At 43.0% G+C, this 26,667-nt stretch overlaps 1 protein-coding gene across 4 annotated transcripts in view; it reads right to left on the bottom strand.

Moving 5' to 3' along the window:
- LOC137632505 (bromodomain-containing protein 7-like) overlaps positions 1-26,667 on the bottom strand; it is a 67,661-nt gene that overhangs the window by 12,665 nt on the left and 28,329 nt on the right. For 3 of the 4 annotated variants that reach the window (XM_068364467.1, XM_068364469.1, XM_068364470.1), the window contains exons 5-10: positions 25,295-25,391; positions 14,980-15,075; positions 11,266-11,445; positions 10,634-10,804; positions 6,367-6,473; positions 5,213-5,324 (exon numbers count right to left, since the gene is read on the bottom strand). In XM_068364467.1, coding sequence (XP_068220568.1) covers positions 5,213-5,324; positions 6,367-6,473; positions 10,634-10,804; positions 11,266-11,445; positions 14,980-15,075; positions 25,295-25,391 — 763 coding nt within the window. The remainder of the gene's footprint in view (positions 1-5,212; positions 5,325-6,366; positions 6,474-10,633; positions 10,805-11,265; positions 11,446-14,979; positions 15,076-25,294; positions 25,392-26,667) is intronic. The other variant, XM_068364468.1, reaches the window with a different exon arrangement.

Below are 26,667 nucleotides of genomic sequence, written 5' to 3'. Positions count from 1 at the left end.
ACACGGGGAGTTGTGCGTTCAGCTTGGTTGCAAAGAGTTCCATCACCGGGGAACCCCACCATTGAATGATGAGCCTGGCTACTTCTGGGAGGAGGGACCATTCTGTTCCTACTAACTGACCCATCCTGCTGAGACCGTCGGCTAGGACGTTCTTTTTCCCGGGGATGAACCTTGCCAATAACACTATCTGGTTCGCTTCCGCCCAATCTAGAATCTCTAGGGCGAAATCGCACAACTCCTTTGATTTTAGGCCTCCTTGCTTCTTTATGTACGCTACCACTGTGGCGTTGTCGCACATCAACGCCACAGTGTTTCCCCTTAGTAGATCGATGAAGTGCAGACAAGCTTTCTGGACTGCCTTCAACTCTAGGACATTGATGTGTAGGCCTTTCTCCCCGTCCATCCAGGTTCCTCTCGCCGTCCCGTTGAGGAGATGGGCTCCCCATCCCTGGTTGGAGGCGTCTGTGAATAGGAGCAACTCGGGTGGTTCGGTCGCGAAGGGCATCCCCTTGAGCGAGTTCGACTGGCAATGCCACCATTCCAGGGAGGGTATTGTGTTTGGCAGGACTGGAATTAATTTCTGGGGCGAGTCCAGTTGGTTCCAGAAGTTCTTCAGGTTCCACTGGACGGCCCTGAGTCTGAGTCTCCCCTGGGGAACCAGTTTCTCCAACGACACCAGATGACCTATCAGCCTTTGCCAGTCCTTCGCCCTCCTGAGTTGCCCCGACAGAAAAAGGAGAAGGATCTTCATAAGATTGCTTACCCGCTCCTCTGACGGAAAAGATTTCACTAGTAGGGAATCCAGTGTCATCCCCAAATAAGTCATTCTGGTGGAGGGAGATAGGTTCGATTTTTCTGGGTTGATCATGATACCCAGACCCTTGCAAAACTGGAGAAGTTTTATACCCTGCTCCTTCAAAACGTCCTCTGAGGAGGAAAGAAGCAACCAGTCGTCCAGGTACCGGATGAGGCGAATGCCCCGCTCGTGAGCCCACACCGAGACTGTCATGAAGACTCTCGTGAATACCTGGGGAGCTGTCGACAACCAGATGCAGAGGGTCTTGAATTGCAGGATCTGGGTACCCCATTTCACCCGGAGAAACTTTCGACTTGAGGGATGGACCGGGATTTGGAAGTATGCGTCCTTGAGGTCTATGGTCATCATGTAGTCTTTCTCCCTCAAGGACAGCAAGACCGACTTCGGAGTATCCATTTTGAAATCTGTCTTTCGCACAAACTTGTTGAGAGCTGACAGGTCTATCACTGGTCTCCACCCCCCCGTCGCCTTTTCTACCAGGAACAGGCGGCTGTGGAAACCTGGCCCTGGGCGCAGGACTTCCTCCATGGCGCCCTTCTCCAACATCGTGGACACCTCTTCTTGAAGGGCCGCCCTCTTCAACGGGTCCTTGGGTGCCAGCCACTCCGACAGGCTGGCCGGAATTAAAGGTGGGGGTTCCGTTAAGAACGGTAGCCTGTACCCCTCCTTCAGTACGGATACTGTCCAGGGCTCTGCTCCGTGAGCCTTCCATGCTTGCCAATGTAGTCTGAGGCATCCCCCAACCTGAGGCTTGGGCAGGAGTAGGGGGCCTCTCACCCTACCTCCTCCTGGAGGAGCGGCCTGAACGGCCTCTCCTGGAGGCAGAATAGCCTGTTCTAAACGAGGCAGACGCTGCTGGAGCTCCTCTACGGGGGGGCTGTGGCGCTGAAGCCCACGAGGAAGAAGGGGCTTCTCTCCTCATCAGGTTAGGCGGGGCCTGAGAAGTAGAGGGGCCGTCTGATGCTGATCTCTTGTAGGGGGGCCTCCTTACCGGTTGAGGCCTGGGATACGCACAGCTCCCCGTGTTTTGTTTTCCTGTGCCAGATCCAGCAGCAACGTTCGAGGACGCCTTCCAATGAGACGGACAGCCAACCTGTGGGTGACTTTGGTAGTGCCCGAGTCCTCGGTCGGGGAACCTTCTCTACCGTCAGCAGTACCTTCCGCCTGATCCCGAGGAGCCGGGTCACCGGGAACTCCCACCGGGCGCTTCGGTTCTAGAACAACAGGCACTCCCCTGCGGTGGTACCGGTCTTCCCCGGCGGAAGCCTCCGCACCAGGTTCGGGGGTCAGAACTGGCATCGCCGTGCCGGCGAGGACTACCATTTGTGTATTCTCTCTCGGGGGACGAGGACGCGGATCCCGTGGGCTGACCCTACGGAGGGAACCGTTCCTCTAAGTCCGAGGGCCGAACCAGCTTTTCTGATTCGGCCAGGCTGCCCGTAAGGAAGCACGGTTCCCCCCGCTGGGCGGGGTGAACCGGAAGCTTCGCGGCCTTACGCCTGCCTGAAGCGGCCTTCTCGCATTTCTCCCTGCGAGGGTCATATCTACGTCTGGAGGATGGCCTTCGTGGCGAGAAATCCCTGGACTGCCGGTCCGGGGAACGCTGCAATTCAGACTTATGGGGAACGAAGACCCAATCACCATCGGGGGACCTACTCCTCCTGTACTTCCTCCGTGGAGAGCGGGACCGTCTCCTACTGAACCTCGAAAGGGATCTTGAGCGGGAACACCTGCTCCTGGACCGCTCCCTCCGTCGCCCATGTCTCCTCCTCGTTTCCTCTTCTGAAGAGAACGAAGCCCCACCATCCGAAGAGCCCGACGAAACTATACCACCCGCACGACGGGCAGAAGCGGGGGCTACAGAGGGCTTCGCGACTTGCTGCGTACCAGAGGTCGAGGGTTGTAGGAAGGTTTCTAGAACCGCCGTCAGAGGAGCTGGAAAAGAGGTTTGGCGTCCTACACTATGGAACGAGGTTTCCAGCCCCTCTTCCATCCGCATTGGGGACCTACCTGGCGTTTTAGGGAGCTTCCACCCGAAGGGCTCACTTACCGTGGAGTCCAACTTACCCTGGGCGTCACCAGCCGCTGAAGAACCTGAAACACAGGCCCACGAAGCGGGCGAAGAAACAGGCACAACATTACTACACCACAAGGGGTCGTCGGAGGAAACGTGCCCCCCAAGCACAAGGGCAGAGTCTCCAGAACCCCCCGACACAGCATTACCAGGCCCCCCACTAGCCTGAGAAGTCCCAGCAACCCCAACTTTACACACATTAGACTCCTGGGGAAGAACCCTCGGCTCTTTCCCCGCAACGGACTTACCTCGTCCCCTACTCTGGGTAGGGGAAGTCAAGACAGAAGCCCCGTCGGACCGTCCACTGGGTGACGGTAACTGCGAAAAGATGCTAGATTTCCTGGGGGAACGTTTCGACGACTTCTTCTTCTTAGTGCCGTAACGCACCCACTGTATCTCACTCCAACTAACACACTCAATGCATGTATCCGATGGGGAGCACATCCTGCCCCTACAGGAAGAGCAAAGGGAGTGAGGGTCTACTTCGGGCTTGGAAAGGAACGCTCCACACGACTTTCCGGTTCTAGGCCCAGGACAACGGCGGATCTGCTCCATAGCACACAACCACAAGGCACAGGAATGAAGGGAATCAACAAGGAATACACTTGGGAAGCACAAGGAAGGGTAGTGAACACGCAATAACACAAGGGATAAGCACAAAGATACCACGCGGTAACCACGCGGGACACACGAGTCGGACACAAAGGGTCGAGAGAGACGAGAGTGGCATGAGATATGGTATCACGTCGCGACCAGAGAACTTACGGACTAACGGGACCCAAGCGGACCTCGACCTAGCTCAAGGCTACCATCGGGGCATGTTCTCTCACTCCCGGGTTAGCCCTCCATAGAAAACGGGTGTAGGGTATACTACACAAAACTCTGGTCGGTAGAGAGGAGATTACAGGTAACTCCTAAGAAAGTAGTTCGACGTAAGTATTTGTGTTGGAACAAATAAAATATATTATGGTGAGGAAATAAAACATAAAATACCATAAAAATTACTTCCATAACTTCATATGGGACCTTGTTAATATTTCTGATTTAAAAGTCCACCATATAACATTACAAAATATAGCGTGTTTGAACATTTTTGGTTCATTAATACTTAAATGAAAATATAGAGTATGCCCTCCTTATCAGCGGGTATTACATTCGGAGCCCCCCAGCGGATGGTGAAATCCGCGGATAATAGATGACCCCTAAACTCTACGGATAGTAAAAAAAAAAAAAATTATGCACACATATATAGTAATAATAAATGTATGCAAATAATACAGTACCATACTAAACTGTAATATGATAATAATACAGTGCAGTAAGGTAATTTACCAACAAAATCTCTTTCTTTCTCTCTCTTCCTCTAAAAGCTAATACTAATAATGCTATAAATTCTTTATTTTCTAAAAAAAATGTTGCATTTCTTTTAAAGAGGCTCTTCAAACAGGATAAATTGATATCATCTATATCAAAATCTCCCTAACACTTTAGTATTTGACTTTATTAGATGCATCTCTTAAAAAAATGTCTGGAGTAGGGAGGCAACTCCCTTGGCTTCAAGCTAGAAAGAAGCAGAGAGTGAGAAAGAGTAACAGACCATCTGGATTGCCTGGGGAAACTTTCGCACTAAAAATTTCTTTTAAAAAATGGTAAAAAAATGAATTTTTGCCAACTCTCCTTGAAAATAATTAAAAAAAGGCATATTTATATTCATATTTTAAAGAAAACAATATAAAGAAAAGGATTATGTAAGGGAATATAAAAAAGAAAAAGGGAACAGAAAAAAAAGGCCAATTTGAAAGGGAACCAAAGAAATAATACCAGAATCACCAGGGCCCCACTGACTCCAGAGCAATTAATATTTTTGGCAATATGTTCAACAAAAATCATATTAAAATGTTAAGTTATTTAAAAATTATAATGAAAGCATGAAAATTATATGTATAAGAGAGAGAGAGAGAGAGAGAGAGAGAGAGAGAGAGAGAGAGAGAGAGAGAGAGATATTTTCTTTTATAATTAGCAAGAATGACATGCTCTGCTCTCAAGAATAAGTAGACAATAGATATAATGCACAGTGCAATGGATTTCATCAGAGAAAATACCTACAACCAAATTACTGTATCTTACAACTGGTTAACTGCGATTGATTTTATCTACAATAAATGAAAAAAAAAAATGGTGTATAATCAGACTTAGAGCTGCTATATCATCAACTAAAGGTCTTCCCACAAAAACTTAAAAGAAAAATTTTCTATTTTTCTGGGTGACAAAAATGAATGAACTAGTATCTCATGATAACTGTTGATGCATATCCAACTAACCACACTGTCTGGCTTCTTCTGAGTCAGCTTTTCTGAAGCTTCACAGGCTGCTGTTTGTACTTGTTCTAGAATTTCCTCCGATGTCATGTTATCTTGAACAGCCTCAAATTTACTGAAACAAAAAGTACTTAATTAGATATAAAAAAATGTCACAAAGAATAGTTCCCATGATTTTTTGTTATGTCACATTTTTCCCGATCATTTTAAACAATGTATGAAACTACAATTCTTTGCATAGCCTCAGCCGTCATTTCAACAGGTATTTTCTTCTAATTTCTTTCCTTTCCAATTCTTGTTACTCTGCATATACCAACAAACAATTCCTCTACAAATTGTATAACTTCCATAGACACACACCTTGTTACCGACCTCCCTCTCTCCACACATTCCATGACTCATCTCTCATACTCTAATCATCTGTTTCATGCACTCCCAAATACTGGTATGAATCAAATGCTTCCATTATTCCAGCATCCATATTAAGACTCATTGCTTCATCTCCTGGGTTTCTATTTACTCCCCTTGCATAATTTTTGCTCACATTCAACTTTCTCTTTGTACAAACAATTTAAAAATCTTTCAAGTGTCTTCATAACTTCTCTTCTTTATCCTCAACTACCAAAGTATTATATAACATTAACCACTCCAAACTTCATTCATAAAAGTTTTCCTATCCCACAAATATGAAACTCCATACACCGTCCAAAGCTTTCATCAAAAAAGATAATAGAATACCATGGAGCCATAACACAACCTGTCTCAGATCCAGTTTTACACCAACAAAACCATCCACTACTCTTCTATCTATATCTACATAAATCACCTTAACTTCTCTATTATTCTCAATAAATTAATTCTACACCAAACAACCTCAACTAAACCCCACTGTCCTACCATCAATACTATCATAAGCTGCTTCTAGGTCACAAATGACCTTTTTCGTTATCATAAAAAAGGTTTCACATAATTCCCTCTATTTAAGCCTACCCTGTCTATAGTTGCCATCAGTTCTTTATTCTTTATCAAATTCCTACCCTATCCTGTTTACATTATAGTAAGCACTAATGAGACTAAATTTCTATAAACAATAATTAAAAACCTCTACAATTTCATGGCCATGTAAACTAACTAATCATCTAAAGTACAGTACTTACTTGATGGGCTCCTTCTCTACATCTGCTTCTGCTGCATCCATGGATTCCTCCACAGCAGTTTCAACTTCTCCACTACCAATAACAACTGGGTTAGCATCAAACCCAAGCTGAAAACAAAAGTAATTATATCTATACAACTATCAATATCCTCTAAATTTTAGAATGAAATGAAAATGTGACAAATAGCAAAACACCAAATTTTAGTAATAAAACTTAATTCTACACTCACCAACCACTCACATTACTTCTTCTCTAGAAGTTCGATTTATAGACATTTACCACTAACATTTTAAAATTCTTAAATATTTCCCATCTTCTTCCCTTTCAATAGACACATTCTAGAGGTTAAAGATAAGAAGCTAAGAAGAGAGGTGCCATGGGCTCTGTTATTTCAGTCTTAAAGATGAAGCTATTCTATATCCTTTGGATATTCTTAAACTTCTCTTGTAGTATATTTCCTTATTTCCTTTCCTCACTGAGCTATTTTCCCTGTTGGAGCCCTTGGGCTTATAGCACCCTGCTTTTCCAACTAAGGTTTTAGCTTAGCAAGTAATAGTAATAATAATAATAATAATAATAATAATAATATTAATAATAACAATAATATTAATAATAACAATGATAATATCACAAGTCAGTAGAGAAGAGGGTAGACATGTATAAGAACATTAACCCTTTCGCCCCCAATGGACGTACCGGTACGTTCTTGCAAAACACCGTTATTTATATGTTTTTGCATATTTTTGATAACTTTATGAGAAACTTCAGGCATTTTCCAAAAGAATGAGACCAACCTGACCTCTCTATGACAAAAATTAAGGCTGTTAGAGCAATTTAAAAAAAATATATAGCAAATGTGCTCGAAATTTAACCTTACTTTGGGGGTAAAAGGGTTAATTGAGCATAGAAAAAAAATCTTATTAAAATTCCTTTTATTTATATGAACCTCCCCAGATGTTTATATTGCTGATTCCCACACTTTGATGAAGGGGGACATCAGTGAAGGGAAGATAGGTCATTTATAGAATCAAAATATAAAATATCAAAACTCTAGACTCAACTAGTATAGATTAATGGTTATAAACCATCTCAAAATAGTTTGAAATAAGGGCCTCCAGATAATTTTTCTAAAGATATTTGAAATCCGGGACACAAGATTGTCTCTAAATGATAACTTAACTTAATTTACCTATTCATGTAACCCGAACTAAAACAAATTCTTGTAAAATAAGAAATTATCAATCAACTAAACTGAATATATTAATGGATTATATTGACAGCATCCACAATAGGACCAAGAGCATAACGATCTTATTAAGTAAACAAGGATTCTTTAAGATAATGTATAGCGAAAACATGCTTGGCACGCCAATGACCTCCCTCTAAAACGTTTTCCAAAGAAAGATTTCAGCAAATGTAGCTGTCCTCTAATATCCTGAACCTTAACCTTCAAGTTTTTTTTTTTTTATATTTGGATCCAAATGCTTACAAACATTTCCATAGAGGGGCTGTACAAAATGTGTAGCACTCATTTTTTTTTTTTTTTTTTTTGCTCTGAAGGAAGACAATAGACACAAAATCATTTTTCCCCAAAGCCTACCTTAAAAAATAGTCCTTGTAGGACATTATGTATTTAGCCTGGCTAGTTCTAAGCAATATAGATTACTGGCAGACTGTCTTCTAGAACCTATAAAAGACAAATTAGAGGGTCGCGAAAACCCTTTGTTTCTGAGATTACGATGACTATTCTCCATGTGGTCAAGTGTAGCATAGATGGGTTTGGATGAATCTCCTTTGAAATTGGTTGTCTGAGTAGATTGGTTTTTTATGGAAACCTTATCAGCTCCTCTGACAACAGAGACCACATATCTATGCAACATTTTCTTTGAGGCCAGAACAGGGATATTAGAACCATCCTGCTCTTTGCAAAGATCCCAAATTTGTTTCACATCTCTCAGATCGATGCTAAACGATGGGAATGCGTAAAGATCTTGATTTGACAAATCTTGTATCAGGGCATCTACCTTCCATAGAATAGGAGAACAACACACCTCTATCCTTGTTCAGTGACGTAAACATGTCTATGAACGGGAGACCCCACCATTTTAAATTTCTACATATACTGACGGATATAGCAACCATCCGTTTGGAAGAATTGACTCTTTCTGTTTAGCTGATCTGCTAAGATGTTCAATTTTCCATTTTCCCAGAATAAATTGAAAAAGAAAGCTTATTCCTTTAAATTTTAAGTTAACCACCTGCGCTATCAAGATCATGGGGGGAGGGGGGGGGGGCTGACCTTCTACCCATTTGTTCCAGATGTGTTAAAAAGACTTTGTTTGAGCATAAGACGCACTAGTGTTTACATTTACATTTAAAGTAAGCCCCTGATGAACTAGTAGCCAAGCTTACTAACGAATGAAGCGCGCTGCCCTCCAAATCATGATGGAGCCGATCAACTTTAGCTGAAACTTCATCAGCAGCATTAAGAGTTATGGGAATTATATGGTATACCATACCATCCACATATGAAGCAGTGTTTCTAACTGTAGTTATTAGACATAAAACATAAATAAGTTACTGTAAATACATATATAATAAATATAAAAACATTATATCACAACTGTTATTTAAATCACAGTACTATCCCCATGAAGTACTGTAATAGCTAACAAATACAGAGGAAGACATCTTAAAATGCATTAAAACATGTCACAATCTCAATCTAGAGCCTGAAGAACAAATACTTGTCAAAATGATGCAATAAAAGACTGAAATAACAGAGCCCCGGACATGTCTTTTCTTATCTGTTTGCCATTAGCCCCTAGAGTATCTCGTAGCTTTACTAGAGGTAGGTGTCTACTGAAAAGGAATAGCGGTAAATTTTCAAACTACTTCTTTAAATTTTAATGGTAAATGTTGATGAAATGAGCCTCTAGAGAAGAAACAATATGAAGATCAGGGGAGGTTCATAGAAATAATCTTATATCACAAAAATTCTCTAGAACCATTATGTAATTTGTTTGCAATATGTCCTAAAGGGTAAAAGAATGATTAATTATTTGCCTTAGTGATTATGTTAGCATTGTTTAAGGATTGGAAATTCATATTAATGTTATGAATCATTAAATAGAGGAGTGCCATAACAAAGTGTATTATGTCTAATCCTGCTCTTTATTTATACTATTTGGTCTATCAAAAGTATATAAGAGTTATGAAGTAAAGTTCTAGGTATTTGTAAGTGATACATAATATTACTTCATAAATAATATTACATGCAGCTGAGAAACTAAACAATGTTCTAAATTATGTTAAAATAAGGGTTTATCTGAGCAAATATCACTAATTTATATAAAAGTAAAACTGAATTTGAGGTGTGGGAAAGAAAAATAAGTTAAAATACCTTGGCAACATTAAAACTGATATTAATGATAATTTGGTCTCAATATCTGGTAGCGTTTGTGATTTAGGTGTGTTATTAGATTGTAATTTATCTTTCAGTGTTCGAAATAAGATAGTAAGAATTTTTTATATATCAACTCAAAATCATTGCTTCAGTAAAGAAATATTTAAATGAATGTTCAGCTAAGATACTTGTGATTAACTGTGCTGTTACTAGAATTGACTATTGCAACTCTATTAGAATTTGCCTAAAGTACTGTACAACCTAAGAAATTGTAAAATGTAATAAACAGAGGAGCAAGATTAAAAAGGAAGATTGCACTAAGAGATAGGATTACCTCTGTACTGTACTTATTAAGCTATACTTGTTACCTATTAGAGCTAAAATAATTTTCAAGATCAGAAGTGGATGTCCAAAATATATAAGAGTTGTTAAACATCACACAACCAACAAATTGAGTTGGCACGAGACTAGTTATGGATGATTTCAAGTTATTGCAACTATGATGTACTTTGACAATACGATGACTCAAGCGTTTTCTAGTATGTAGCCCCAAGATTATACTAAAATCTCCCTCTTGACATTAGGACTGATGCTATAAAGTTTTCAAAGAAATTTAACACTTGTTTTTTTAGTGTTACAATAACATCAATTTGGCAAAAAACATGGACTACACCATATGTTTCTCCAAATACATAAAGAAGGTACATTCCAGAAAAATCTTGTAGGTCTGGCAGTGCACCAAAGCTTTTTCATATGGAGAGGGACCAGAAAAACAATCCTTCATGTGAAGTAATCTCATTATACCAGTTATACGAAAGACCACTTGAACAGCTAAAGCTTCAAGAATATATCATACAATACCTGTTCCTTAGTAAGGGTGGTCATGAGAGGAAGCTCTCTTCTCAAAGAGAGAAGCTTCTCAGGACTGAGTATTTTCTCTCCAACATACAGAAGCTTTTTGGCTGCCTTGTAATAGATGGTATCCAACTGATTATAAGTCATGCAATTATTACACATCAGTTCAAAGTCACCCTGGAAAAAAAGGCAAAAAATACAAAAATTCAGAAACATAGGTACACAAAACATTTCACATACAATTTTTTTTAGCTACAAGATTTGCCACTGGTCATTCTTCATGACCAAATGAGGAATCACAGATAATTTCTCTTAGTACAGTATATGGAAATATCAAAACACTGCAAGTATACTGTATATATGAGATTACAGTAACTTCATAGGTTAATGTAGTATTCTTCTATATTCTGTTACACAACTGCATTTTCAAAGAAGAGATATTCTTTATAAGATCACGTGAGTATGGAGAAGCAGACATAATTGCAGATAGAAGCTGATAAATTGTGAATATATTTTTTCTATCAAGAAAATAGTAAAAAAAAACTTTATTTAAAAACGACTGAAATTTATATATGGAATTACCAAAATTAATATTCCAGATTAAAAATTTGGCACAGTAATCGAGACAAAATACTTACGATGAACTCCTTGAGACTTGAATATTCACTGTCGTCTATCTTCTGTCTCATTGTAGAGAAGTCCATTGGTTGAGAAATAATTGAAGAGTACCCTGGAGCAATGGCATCAGTAACAGGCCAAGCAAAGAATTGTTGAGGATCCTTCTTCTCTAAAAGTTTCAAGAGGTGATCTAATAATTGCTGTCAAGAAAACAGTTTCATGAAAGCTGTGATGCTATTTTTTTCCTTGAAGATTGTAATGCTAATCTTAGGTGTTATTCACATTAGCTTAATTACTTACTACTGTTTATATAAATAAATATATGTATATTTATTGAGTATACTTCCCTTTTTGGTGTTTTTCATTTTTTCCAATCTATTCTGTAGGAGCCTGTTCAGGTGGTCTATATTTTGTATTACTTGAACCATAAGAACAAGTTCTTATACTAAATAATGATAAACAATAAGCAATATGTGAGAAACTTGAGTCTAATCACCATTTTGGTTATTTTCACATCTCCAAGAGGCATGATCACAATTGACAAATAATACCTATTATTTCAGCGAGTCTCTCCTGATGTTTATAGTGCTTCTTTCTTATAGCTAATTAAATGTCAATGTCTATCTTAAAACAAAAAATTTCCCATTTCCTTTCCTTTAATATGCTTACACCTCTAGTGAGATATCAGGTTAATCTGGAAGTTGACGCCAATCATTTATGGACAGGTACATCATAGTTCCCTTGTCTTTTCAGTTCTCTTGTTGTGTATGCTTGCTTCAGATAGTTGTCTACCTACAATACACAATGTGGTTTTTGATTCTAGATTATTTGATACAGATCATTAAAGACTGTCTTCTGGAATTACTATGAACGCTTGTAAGAGCTGTTCAAGGGACTTATTGCTGAGCAATCATGGACCTCAGTCTTTATGTGATTAGATTTGAATAAGCGCTGTGAGGAATGTGAAATGCTCACATTTCCTCTCATGAAGAGATATGTTCAGCTGCTAGCTGACCAATAAAGATTTTTCCAAACATAATAGGAAATTAATGTTTAGTTAAAGGAAAATCCAGAGAAGACTGGACTCACTGATTTAAGTGGAAACTCATTGATTAAAGTGGAAATTATCATAATATTACCTCACAATTGTGACGCAGTTCCAGTAGGCCCTGCTGCTTCCTCCGGTGCCTTAGATGACCGCGGAGGTAGCAGCAGTAGGGGACTCAGCATTATGAAGCTTCATCTGTGGTGGAAATGTGGGAGGTTGGGCTGTGGCACCCTAGCAGTACCAGCTGAGCTCGGTTGAGTCCCTGATTAGGCTGAAGGAACATAGAGAGTAGAGGTCCCCTTTTTGTTTTGTTTCATTGTTGGTGTCGGCTACCCCCCAAAATTGGGGGAAGTGCCTTGGTATATGGATGGATGGACAATCTATTATTGAGCTCTCTGGGGTTGATCGTAGTGAGCTTCATTAGCTTTGTACAACTCGTTTGTTTGTGACATCAAAGAAAACCAATGAGGTCTTTGGGCAAAGGTAGTGATTCTAGCATAAGCCTTGTTTCAAACTCTGAGATAACTAACAGATTTTGCAGAACAGTCCTAGTGTGCCAGTTTGTAAGCATTTGGATGGTGCATAGTACACTAGAGTCAAAACCTCTCCATGAGCCTTACTCTCTCTAATACTTCAGGTCTTTCAACTGTGAAACCCTTGCATGTCCATGAACCAGTCAACTCTATAAGAGCACTGGATTCTGAGATAGAAGACTGGGCTGGCTGTCTACATCCTAACATCCTTTATCTAAAAGAAAGTTGCTCATGAGCAACCTTTAGACTATGTATATTATTGGCAGGATATATCATATGATTTCTGTGGAACAGATTTTATATGTCCTAAAGTTTCAGCTGGAGCTGAATAGTTGCATCACATTTCTGATGGCAATGGCGTTCAGGCTAGAGAAGGATTGGCCACATCTAGAATTTTCCATAGTAGTGTTATTGTAAGTGCTAAAGTCTGTTTCATCCTAGCTGGCAACTGGAGCCAATCCACAGTTTGAAAGCTCGTTTCTGATTGGCTGTTGGTTCAGGCATTCTCCCCTCCCGCTGACCTATGACGAAGCAAAACGATGCATTTGTCCGCGGTACATGATGTTCATTTTTGCTTTATACCTCACTTAGTTTGTGTAATATCTACAGTACCTGGTTTTTTTTATCACAGATTAAATGTAGATGAGGAGTATTACCTTGAAAAAATATCCATATCTTAAAAAAATTTACGAAAAAATATAAGTTGAAGTGAAACGAGTGCTGAATAAACTTGATACAGCTTCTTTGCTGTTTTTTACTTACAAAAGTTATGCAAAAGTCAATAAAGATAAGTAGATTTTGTAGTAAAAATCCTCTTGAATGTCATGAACATAAAAAAATACTGCAAGGAAGGAAAATATTATAAATATTATGCTACTTGTCACACCTATCTTAATATTTTCTTTGCATGGTTAGCCATTTTGGTTCTTTTTGTGTCATATTTTCCATTTAAATGTCTAGGTTCACAAAAAAGGTGCCCTATTTGCCATTGTCTAATTGGGAGATCTATAAAGGAGGAAACGATTGAATTTTAATTCTTTAAAACTCAAATTTGCCTCCCTTTGAAAGTTTGAGTGACATGGCAGGGCCAGCATTGGTCTTGCAATCACACCAGTGATTTCCTGAGATTTTTGGTCACGTTACAACCAAAGGAGAAAGTATCAACTCTGTTGTAACTTATCTTTATGCATGAGTAAATTTCCTTACTAATTCTAAAATCATCACTGTTTTTAATATTTTTACATGAAAACATCCCCGTAATGATCATACTGTAATAAGTTTTAATATCAGATTTTTCTTTTGTGGGGTTAACCATGAAAGATCTCTTTACTCTCTTCTGACTAACTATTCCTCATAACTTTTCATCAAAATTTCCAAACCCTCAGTCTTTGAGATATCAGTATATTTTCCAGCCTTGCGACAACATATCACTTAGGTAATTTTTTATTTGTAACATGATTTTCCCACCATAGAATGACTGAATGTCAATATTCTAAATCACATCCTTTGTCCAAGTTTCTGCTACATGATATAATATAGGCCTCTTTACAAGGACATTTATTATTTTCTAGTTGCCTAAATAATTCTCTTTTTTTCATAAAGGATGTAGTTGCATTTTCTAAATGACCTCTGAACTCTGCTCAATTGTCCAGTATCCTTCCAGAATGAAAAAAATGCATTAATTCTTTTAATATGTATCACTATCAACAGATAGTTGTCATTTTCCTTTGCTTCCCCTACTTACTTTTGTAATAAATTTTGTGACATAAAATTTCTTACTTTGTGTGTATTTTGTTACCTGGAGAGCCTCTTGTGACACAATCTGATACACTCAGTACACCTTACAGACTTTGGCCACATACCAATATACAGATATCATATCCACACTTTTTCCTCCCCCTACAATCAAATGATCATTTTCCCGATTGTATCATTTTCTTTGCTTCCTTTACAACAACCAAATGTTTTGTGTTGATCTTTAGTCCTCCTCTCCATTACCCAAGCATATCACTGATCTATCTTTTTATAATAGAAAGAATAAATGAATAATTCAAATCAACATAATTTATGAAAACTCTATTTATAAAATAAAACAACATATATCTATAAAGTCCACACAAAATCATTGTCTTACTAATTTAATAGGTACTTACGGTAAGTGCACCACCAGATGAATCTCTCTCCCTCAATGTAACTCCTCGGTTACTATCAAAGTACTGCTTTTTACATGGAGGCTCATCATCATCACCCTAGAATAATATCAAATCAAATTTACCAAATAATTTCATAGCTAAACAAAACAAATTCCAGGATGATACTGATTACAAAGGCTTTGAAAACATGAAATTTTCTTGAACAACATACAACTTAAACTTTGTTAATTTGTACAAAAAAAAAAAAAAAAAAAAAAAAAAAAAAAAAAAAAACACCTTTCTGTACAGTACTTGTAAAAAGCCTTTTTGTGTGCCAAAATACCATCCCAAACCCTTCAGTTTTTCTTTCAAGAAATAAAACAGCAGTCAGCTGGTATAATAGTGCATGGTTGACTGATTCAAGACTTAAGCAGCTAAGTCTCTTTCCTCTTGCTAAGGGTAGAAGAGCTCTCAAGCTATTAGTTCAATTAGTTCATTATGCATGTTGCATAAGATTTTTCATAACTCTGACCATCCTTTACATTCAGATCTCCCTGGGCAATTCTATCCTGTTCGTAATACTAGGCAAGCAGTTAATTCTAATAGACAGGCCATCATGAGGCTCAATACTACACAGTATTCTAAAAGTTTTATTCCAGTTGTTACCAAGTTGTGGAATGATCTTCCTAATCGGGTAGTTGAATCAGTAGAACTTCAAAAGTTCAAAGTTGGAGCAAATATTTTTATGTTGACCAGGCTAACTTGAGTCTTTTTATAGTTAATATATGAGATATCTGTTTTTGACATTGTTAATAGTATATACATGACACATCTATTTAGACGTTTTTACTGTTTTTAGAATGATTTATTGTTAATTTGTTCTCATCATTTATTTATTTCCTTATTTCCTTTCCTCACTGGGCTACTTTTCCCTATTGGAGCCCTTAGGCTTATAGCATCTTGCTTTTCCAACTAGGGTTGTAGCTTGGCTAGTAATAATAATAATAATAATAATAATAATAATAATAATAATAATAATAAGCAGCTCTTCTCGGAGAAGGACACTCCAAAATCAAACCATTGTTCTCTAGTCTTGGGTAGTGCCATAGCCTCTGTACCACGGTCTTCTACTGTCTTGGGTTAGAGTTCTCTTGCTTGAAGGTACACTCGGGCATACTATTCTATCTAATTTCTCTTCCTCTTATTTTGTTAAAGTTTATACAGTTTATATAAGAGATATTTATCTTAATGATGTTACGCTTCTTAAAATATTTTATTTTTCACTTTTTCCTTTCCTCATTGGGCTATTTTCCCTGTTGGAGCCCCTGGGCTTATAGCATCCTGCTTTTCCACCTACGGTTGTAACTTAGCAATTAATAATAATAATAATAATAATAATAATAATAATAATAATAATAATAAATTATCTTTTTCTCACTTAAGAGGCCACAAGGAAAAACTTGTCTGAAGCATCAGAAGGCTCAATAATTAGTTTGCTGTGGCAAAAACAAATCACTAGGTTCACACATAGATAACTAGAATCCTAGATCATATATATTACTAGCTGGATCATGACAAAGAGAGAGAAGATGCATACTTTAGATTATCTCGATGTCGATACAAAGAATCATCGAGGAGGAAGCAAGCTGAACCGCAAGTGAGCGTCATTGAATTATACTCCACACCTGGAATTCAAGGGTCTAATAGACCATGGCGACCATAGAAAATTACTACATATAATAGAAGGTAAACCATCTAAACACAAAAAGCCCAAGTATATTAATAAAATGTGAATGAGACATACTGTACACTGTAAGAGAATGGGATCTGCTCATGCAAGCACAGTACACTATTACCAACTGATTGCTATTTTCTTTCTTTGAAGCTAAATTGAAGGGTCTGGAATATTTTCATGGCATATGAAAGAAACATTTAAGAGTGATGGGTTTGTTGTTAAAAAATTGCATTTTCAGATTTTAAGAAAGATAATACAAGATCAGTACTGTACCCTAATTCTCTTATTGCTAAAAAGATCATATTTAATTCAATGTTTAATCAATTCTAAACTAAATATTGTAAAGGTAGTCTATTATAAGTGTTCTGAGTAGAGCATTAGTGTAAATTTGCTGTCTATACTATACTCTATGAAATTTAATCAAGTACCTGTATGATTGTAAGCATCATATAAATTACCACTTCAACATGCATTTTTGACTAGAACATAAATCTAACTGAAAAACAATCCAGCTATCAATTCTTAAAATGTTTTTCTTACATTCATAAAAGATGTAGATTTAAAAATGTATTACTGAAAATGACAAATTCGAAGATAATTTGTATTTTTCCTAACCATACAAACCTTAGCTATTTACAAAGGGTTATTACTTTTAGCGTAGCTGAAATGGCGAGCCATTAGAATTTAACGAGGGTGTATTACCCCCGCGCTAGTTAGCGGGGGGGTAGGGGAGTGGTAGCTAGCTACCCCTCCTCCCCCTCACACACAGGTGAATACTCACTTTCACTTAGAGGTAGGACTTGTCTTGGGGGACAGGGCTGGCGGGCAAATATGTGTAAATAGCTAAGGTTTGTATGGTTAGGAAAAATACAAATTATCTTCGAATCTGTCATTTGTTCCGTAACCGAAATACAAACCACGCTATTTACAAAGGGTGACTTATCCCTTAGGAAGGGTGGAAAGTCCCCAGCCATACTGGCTTTGGCTTTACCCGGGGACTCAGAATCCGAGTGAGTCGCACTCGAGAAAAGGAGTCCCTGCACCTCACAAGTTCCTTGCACCGCAAGGAACCATGTGGCCTACGTAAGCTTGTGTGTGAAGGAAGAAGTGTGACCCGTCTTAGGCAGTTGACCTGGAGTTCCAGAAGGAACTCTGGGTTAAGACGTTCCCAATACCACCTCGTCAGGGTATGGGGGACGCGACAGTATTGACTCAATACTCGGAACACAAGGAAGCATGGTTTACCTGCAGAGGTTCGAGGTCAGCTATGCAGAGACCAGGATGCTGCTTCCCCGTAGAGGGGATGATGAAGAAAGAAGTAAGGGCCAGACATACTTCTTTCGTTCATGCAGACTAAAACCTGATAACAATGCCCTCAACCTTCTGCTACCTGTCCAAAAAGGAGCCTGAGGTTAGACCAGCTGTTGTGTAGCCACCACAGAGCGATAGAAAACGTATCGAGACTCCTGTGGGTCACGCCCTGCAGGAAGCGGGCTGCGAAGGTCATCAGACGCTTCCAGACTCCAGCTTGTAGCACCTGCGTCACAGAGTAGTATTACTCGAAGGCGAGGGACGTTGCGATGTATCCAACATCGTGCTGTAGGGCGACGTGACGGGGGAGGGTCTGAAGACAGGTCGAGATGAATGTCCTTGAGTCCGGGCTGAAGAGGTATACTGGTGACTCTCCCCCCATGTCCTCCTTGTGTTCCCAAATCGGCTGCAACTGAGGCCAAACTGCAGCTGTTCCCAGCGCTAACCTCTCGATTCCTGTACTGGCAAGAAAGAGAAGGTCTTGGGACATCAGACACAGAATGGAGACTCAAAATCTTGAATGAATCGGACCGAAGGGTCGGGACCCACAGATTCTGAGTCTAGCCAACAACTCAGGAGCGAGCCTGAATGTTGCCTTCCCCTCTTCCTTAGAAAGGGGGGGAGTAGTAAGAGACCAAGAAGATTGCTTACACACTGGCCGTGGCCAGAGTGAGCAGAAGACCCAGGGCGGAATACAATCCGAGGCCTGTCGTAAAAGGGTCTTGAGAAGATCTCTTAAAGGACTAAAAGTCCGAGCCATGCTCCAAGTTGGAGGTCTTCCTCCGACTAGGGCAGGGACGATCGTAGCTTCGCATGAGCGAGGATAGATCCAGCGGGCAGGAAAAAGTTATTCCTTTAAGCCTGAAGGTCAGGGAAAGGCTGAGCGACAGGCTTCATTGCCAAGAGCGGAAAGGAGTTTCCTCCCGCCGAAAGGCAATAAGACCGTTATTGCTGGAGAAGAGGCCTCACGGGAAGAGGTATATCTCCCACGGCACCAACCACCTTAGACTCTTCACTTTGCCTGGGAGACCCCTGTGGATGACTATCGCAGATGACGCGACCTCCGTACCGCGACTGTAGCGGGTTGTCTCTTCTAGAGGAGGAAGCGTAGTGTCTCCAGGCATGAAGCCGAAGCGACGCCCCGGTTCGGGAGAGATGTCGCAGTGTGGTTGCTTGAGTAGTCTGCGCCGTGGGAGAAGCTCTCCCGGGAATTCCGTCAGGGGAAGCAGAGGGTCCAGAAACCGTTCTGCACATAGTCCCAGTGGAGCTCTCCCATTGAAAGGTTGACAGACAACCTGGTTTTGTTGAGACCCATTGTCCGCAGACAAAAAGGAGGGAAGACGCAGGCGTCGAAGTTGTCCCACCATCACTGGAATGCATCTTGCCAGAGTCTCGGGGTCTGAGACTGGGGGGAAAACTAGCGGAAGCTTGAGGTTCCAAGCTGTCGCGATCAGGTCCCCCAGACCAGCACTTGCTGGTTACCCAAGGTCAAAGACCCCTAGGTACACTCTCTCTATGAGGCTCTGCTCGGATAGTCTGAGAGAAACATTCCCCTGCCTGGAATGAGAGAGCCGATGGTGGAATTGAGAGAATCTCAATCATCCCGATATCTCTACTGCAAGATGTGAAGGTGTGAAAATGCGTCCCCTGCTGGTTAGCATGAAGTCGACACGCAACGGGGCGACTTGGCAGGAGCGGTAGGATCTGAAGAGGGGCCAGACTAAGGCCCTTAAGCCTGCCTGAATGATGGAGAGGTATCCTTCAGGTCTTGACCATAGGCCTGGACCGGAACATGCCCCCCCCCTTTCCTTTGACGAGTCCGAGAACCGCATCAAGAATGTGGGGAAAGGACGAGAATATCCACTACCATCAAGAGGCTCCATAGGTCAACACCCATTGTAGGTTTAATAGTTCCGCTGGTCCCATAGGGCCAGGGAGTCCGGTTAAACATTGCCTGAAGCCACCGGAACTTGGATCGCCCCACATGGAACTTATCCTGAGGCGACCGTTCGGACTATAAACGGGTCAATGAGGAAAGAAGAACTAGGAAACGTTCCAAGGTAGGGCTGAAAACTCTGCTTGACTGAGAACAGGTACTGCGACTCTCCTCAGTCTTGCCACGGTGAACCGAAAGGAAGGCTCGGAGGATGTGGTAACAGAATCTGGCGTCCCCAGGTGGTCACCCATCCAAGTACCGACGTTGCTTAACCTCGCTGGACGGACGAGAAGCGGGGTTTCCAACGTGGTAAGGCGGTTGACTCAATATCATGGCCAGATACTCCAGATGTTGAGGCAGAGGAAGAGAAGGCTCCAAGCAAAATACCATGAGCCCACACTCATGGTCAGCATTCGGAAGCTTTTCCCGGCGCTGAAGAAGGTCGAAACCCGAGCCTACCGGAGTTGACCAGCCCTCCAAACAGCAGAGGAGGCGGAAGTCTGCACCTGAGCGGCCAAGAGGAAGGCAGGGAGAGTTCTCTGGGGAAACAAACCTGCTATGCCACGGCGGGATAGCCACACTGCATCATAAGCAGGAATACTTGCAGTTTAGGCTGAATTCGACGAGCACCCTGGAAGATGGATGGAATGGAAACTGAAAGTACCCGTCCTTCCGATCCAGGGTTAAAGGAGTCCTGTCGCCTCGTTACCAGTCTGATCGATTCTGCTGGTCTACGCTGGCCGAAGTTTGTTCGACAAACTTGATCAGGGCTGAGAGGTCGACTATGGACATCCCCTCTCAGATCCTTCCTTACAAGAAAGGATCGACTGAGGGGGCCGGGGGTGAAGCCGTCGATGATCCTAAGGAAGACCTTCGCCTAAGGTATGGATCATTCTGCCCAACCGGGCAACTCTGCTGATGCTATGGCATAGAGGTTCAGAGACACTGAATTCGCTGACAGAGACGGCAGGCGCGATATCCTTGGCTACTCACAGAGATTGTGCGGGAATGGGCATCGGGAAGCTGTCATTCGGATGAGTAACCTTAAGCATCCTCCCAGCGAAAAAACCTGCAATCCTAGAGTTCGTGAACTCCTTTTAGGACTATGCCCCCCCGGGGGAGTCTCCCGTGCCATCTGTTCCTGACAGGAGGAAACTGCAATTGGACACCTTGTCCCAGTTGTCGTAGCCGATAACTTAGGCCGACGTGGTTGAAAGAAAAGGGAGCTGGAGCCCTGCAGAGTCTGGAAGAAAGCGCCTTGGAGGAGTGAAACCGGAAGTCGATTTACTCCGCACAGCAGACGTCTAAGTCTCTGTCCTTGGGCAAAGACAAAACTCTTCTCAAGGATGGAAGGGTGTCTGAGGTCGTTGACCTCCACAGATGAGACACCCGAATGAAGCCTTCAGTCAGCGCGTCCAGATGGTACAACATCGAGCTTGTCCGCAAGTAGATACTTAACGACGAAAGGCCAAGGTGCCTGAGCTCGAGAGGAGGAAAGTACCTTTGATCTTCCTGTAGCTTCCTTGAACCAAACCTCGGGCCGTAACCGAGGAGGGAAAGAACCTGGTAAGCTCCCAGAGGAAGAGGTAAGCAGTCACCCCTTGTCCGATGGAGAAATCTTCAACGGAAAGCCCCCCCGCCAAAAATCCTTCCAGGGCGGGAGAAGGAGAGAGTACTCGTGCAGGAGAGGGGACCCTCGAGACCGACCTCTTGGGAACCAACTTCGCCCTGGGGGAAGTCACCACGAAGTCCACTCCTCTCTTTCTCTTCAGCGTAGGAGAGACAGCCGCTGGTTTGTTACCCTGGCCGGTGAGTGCTGGTTTCATAAACCTCATTAACGCCCGTGCCAGCGGATCAAACCATGTCTGCTGCTCCAAGGACACAGAGTCCGAAATCCTCGCTAAGGTGAAAGGGATCGGGCGATCCTTTGGAGAGGACACGACGGTTCCTGCCTGAAAAGGTGGTGGGAAGAATGCTGCTGACCTGTCTTCGTCCTGCACTACCAACCTGTGCTTGGATGGAGGTGATCCCGAGTGCCGCTTAGGAGCACGCGTCCCTGCTGCTACCACCGGCTGTGGAATTCGCCGCGAACTATGGTCGCGCGAGGGCGAACAGTCGCGCAAAGGCGAATGGTCGCGCGGGCGCACAGGCGAGTGGTCGCGCGGGCGCGCAGGCGAGCGGTCGCGAGGGCGCGCAGGCGAGCGATCGCGCGGGCGCGCAGGCGAGCGATCGCGCGGGCGCGCAGGCGAGCGATCGCGCGGGCGAGCGATCGCGCGGGCGCGCAGGCGAGCGATCGCGCGGGCGCGCAGGCGAATGGGCGTGACGGCGAGGGATCGTGCTGCCGCGTAGGTGAAGAAGATCGCTGGCGGTAAGCGATGGCGAGCAGCATGTGTAGGTGAATGATCGCGTGATAGGGTGCGATGGTGATCAGCATCCGCAAGAGGGCGAGCGTTCAGGGTTGTGCGATGAGGAGCAGCATGCGTAAGCGGGCAATCGTGCAGGGTTGTGCGATGGCGAGCAGCATGCGCAGGTGAATGATCGCGTGAAAGGGTGCGATGGTGATCAGCATCCGCAAGAGGGCGATCGTTCAGGGTTGTGCGATGAGGAGCAGCATGCGTAAGCGGGCAATCGTGCAGGGTTGTGCGATGGCGAGCAGCATGCGCAGGTGAATGATCGCGTGAAAGGGTGCGATGGTGATCAGCATCCGCAAGAGGGCGATCGTTCAGGGTGGTGCGATGAGGAGCAGCATGCGTAAGCGGGCAATCGTTCAGGGTTGTGCGATGGCGAGCAGCATGCGCAGGTGAATGATCGCGTGAAAGGGTGCGATGGTGATCAGCATCCGCAAGAGGGCGATCGTTCAGGGTTGTGCGATGAGGAGCAGCATGCGTAAGCGGGCAATCGTTCAGGGTTGTGCGATGGCGAGCAGCATGCGCAGGTGAATAATCGCGTGAAAGGGTGCGATGGTGATCAGCATCCGCAAGAGGGCGATCGTTCAGGGTTGTGCGATAACGATCAGCATCCGCAGTTGAGGGTCGCGCGATGGCGATCAGCATCCGCAGTTGAGGGTCGCGCGATGGCGATCAGCATCCGCAGTTGAGGGTCGCGCGATGGCGATCAGCATCCGCAGTTGAGGGTCGGTCGCGCGATGGCGATCAGCATCTGCAGTTGAGGGTCGCGCGATGGCGATCAGCATCCGCAGTTGAGGGTCGCGCGATGGCGATCAGCATCTGCAGTTGAGGGTCGCGCGATGGCGATCAGCATCCGCAGTTGAGCTAGTAGCTGGCGAACCATGTTCCTTCAGAAGTGTTGGAGAACGTTGGCGTGCCAGCTGTAACACACGTGGGCGATCCGGAGATCGCTGGCGAGCTGATGATCGCTGACGAGCTGACGATCGCTGGCGAGCTGATGATCGCTGACGAGCTGATGATCGCTGACGAGCTGATGATCGCTGACGAGCTGATGATCGCTGACGAGCAGAAGGCTACGCGTGGAAGCCTGTGCAAAGAAGAAGAGTCCTTGACCCCGACCTGAACCGAAGTTCTAGATCGCGAGGGCGAACGTGGGCGCACAGGGCACGTAACAGGAACCGCAGGGAAGATCATCTTGAAAGCGCTGACGAACAGGAGAGCGCTGACGAACAGAAGGGCGCGCAGGGAAACCCTGACACGCAAGGGAAGAACCCCCGTGGGGGCAACCCTTAGCCCCGAAGGGATCGTTGTCCGCCGGGAGACTGATGTCCGTCGGAAGACCGCTGTCCGTCGGGAAGACCGTTGTCCGTCGGGAAGACCGTTGTCCGTCGGGAAGACCGTTGCCCGTCGGAAGACGAGATTAGACTGCTGGCACCAAGACGGAAGATCGAGAAAAAGAAGTTGTAGGCTGCAAACGGAGATTCAAAAAGGCGCCTCAAGCACCCTTATAGGGAGATGAGAGGCCCTTACGATGAGGCGGACGGAGGGCCTTACGGCGAGGGAGGCCAACAGCAACAGCAACAAAAGAAACCTCCGAAGAGGAGTCTCTATGAGTGTACTCTCTCGCGAACGAAAGAGAAACACTTCGTGGAAGAGACTGGTCAGCCAGTGACCTAAAAGGGGCAGTCCTCCGAAGAGGAGCTCCTGCAGTTGCCCAGCCCCTTGAGCGAAACTGCAGGTGCGACCGCTCAGCACCAAGAGCATAGTCGCACGAAAAAAAGGCAAGAGAAGAACCCCCCAAAAGAGGAAAAGCTCAAGCCTGGACAGGAAAAAACTTCCCTCGGAAGGAAAGTTATCCGCCCAAGGAGGCAAGCCTCCTGACTGTTCTAAAATGAACTGGAGAGCTGTCCGTCGACACGGGAGTACTACCAGTAGAAGGAGACACGCCCCTGACGACAATACAAGGGGGGAGGCAGCAACAGCCGAATCCCCAGGATTCAACCAGACAGCTCACACCGTTGCTATATTACAGAAACGAACTAGATCGGTAACTGTAAAAAAATAAAAACAAATAATATTAGTACACATTCATTCCCCCGGGAAGGCTCCGAAGAGGAATCCCGAGGAAAAGGAACAAGAATTACACAACAGGCACGTGCCCTCACAACCACTTACACTCGCGGAAGGAGAGCTGTAACCAAAACAGAATTATAACAATTATAATTATGTAACTATGTAATTATGTAATTTAAAAATGAATGAACACTAAAGAAAAAAACGAAAACCCCGAAAGGAATCGTTCTACAAGCTGAAAAATTAACAACTACAATTAGATTCATAAACCAATTGAAACAAAATGTACGGCGTAGCAACCCCACCCACACGGGCGTAGTAAAACATAGTAAAAGGGTGAACGACCTCAAGAGAGAGAGAGAGAGAAAGACCGAAGTCAAACTCGATCGCAACCCATAAAATTAGGCCGTGGTGGCCTAACTGCCGAGGCCTCCACGTAGATATCGTACACTACACACACACATCTGAAAAGGAAACTTACTTATTTCTATACTCAAATATATATACAAACATGAAAACATGTTTACATATATATTGAGTAAAAGAAAAGTAAGCGATTAAGTAAAGACAAAACAGACAATGGCTGCCAAGCGAGGACCAAGACAGAGACGTCTGTCACAGTCCGAGCCAAAAGTGAAAGTGAGTATTCACCTGTGTGTGAGGGGGAGGAGGGGTAGCTAGCTACCACTCCCCTACCCCCCCGCTAACTAGCGCGGGGGTAATACACCCTCGTTAAATTCTAATGGCTCGCCATTTCAGCTACGCTAAAAGTAATAACCCTTTGTAAATAGCGTGGTTTGTATTTCGGTTACGGAACAAATGAAGTTTTGATGATTAAGGGATACTGAAAACTAAATTTCTTTTTTAACAAACCTCCAATTTCTCTCTATGATGACGATGTTTGTGTCTTTCCTTATCCTTTTCACGTTCCTTCTTCTTCTTCTTTTTCTTTGACTTTTTGTGCTTCTCTCTGTCAAAAAAGGATGCAATTGGAAACTGTATATAATAAACCAAGAGCATGGAAAAATACCTTTTAGCTTTCATTACTAAAAGGTTACTGTACAATGTCACTTAGGGGACTCTTATATGCTACTATTTTCATTTTTTTCCTGTGATATAATGCCTTAAAGCCTTTTTAGCTCAAATGCGCTCAATAAATATTCTTCTCATATTAACTTTCTATTAACCTCATTCCTAATATTATTCAAAACTGCTAGGAGTGAAACAATTCTGGATAAGGTATCTTAGACTCATACAATGTTCAAAGTTTAAAAAGTCTCTCATTTCATTTGTAGAGAGACCAGACCAAGACTGGACCCCTATAGGCCTTCTCCTTTATTTTAAGATAGGCAAAGGCTAGGAGAAGGAAAACTCCAAAATCAAACCAAACAAGACCCCAACGGCGGAGCTTCCCAGCGCCGGCAGAAGAGGGCAATGCCTGTCGGGCAGGCAACAAGGCGGGCCTTGACATAACAAGAACCCGGCAGCCCGATGCAACCAACATCGGAGAAGCCGCCTGTCTCATATGTCTTGAGCCGTGGTGAAAACGATGTGGGCCAAGTGTGTGAGCGTGGCCGTTGCAAAGCCACGACCACCCAAAACAATATACCCAGCTACTGGCATTCTGTCGTTTCCTCCACCCTTCTTCATCTTTTTATAGATAGGAGGCTGATGGCTAAAGACAGAACCCAATACTCGGACACAAGTGGGCGCCGACGACGACGACGATTTACATAGCTCCTAAACATTGCATTCCAGTCAAAAGAGATATTGTCTGCTAGCTGGCAGCACCATACACTCACACTCATGGATCCAAAGTGACTCATAGGCAAAAAGCTTATTTATTATGAGTGCTTTCTAGACTTAGCCATTTTTCTTCAGCTTTTCTTTCTTTCTAATTCACATAAATATCTTTGCTCTTCAACTCTGTGCTCTAAGTAAGTAGATAATTTAGGAATTATTAATGAATAACTATCTAGTTTGTTGAGCATCATTACTTGTGAATGATGATTCCCAGCTTTGCTCAGTTATGCCTTTGGTGGCATTCACCTTTTAGGAGTACTGTATGTGATGTTCTTTTACTTAGTGTGGTGCAACAATTAACATTTATCAGTACTTTCTTTCCACCCACAGTGTTTCTTTAGGACCATTAGTAAGATAACAAGCACTGGCTTACAAAACAATAAGTAGAAGACTTTTGACAGTGGTTTAAAGATTTTAAGTAAATTTATCCAAGTAATTATTTC

Source organism: Palaemon carinicauda, chromosome 41, assembly GCF_036898095.1.
Source record: "Palaemon carinicauda isolate YSFRI2023 chromosome 41, ASM3689809v2, whole genome shotgun sequence".
Classification (NCBI taxonomy): Eukaryota; Metazoa; Arthropoda; class Malacostraca; order Decapoda; family Palaemonidae; genus Palaemon; species Palaemon carinicauda.
Note: the sequence above shows the minus strand (reverse complement) of the source record. Positions and strands in the feature narration are given on the sequence as shown.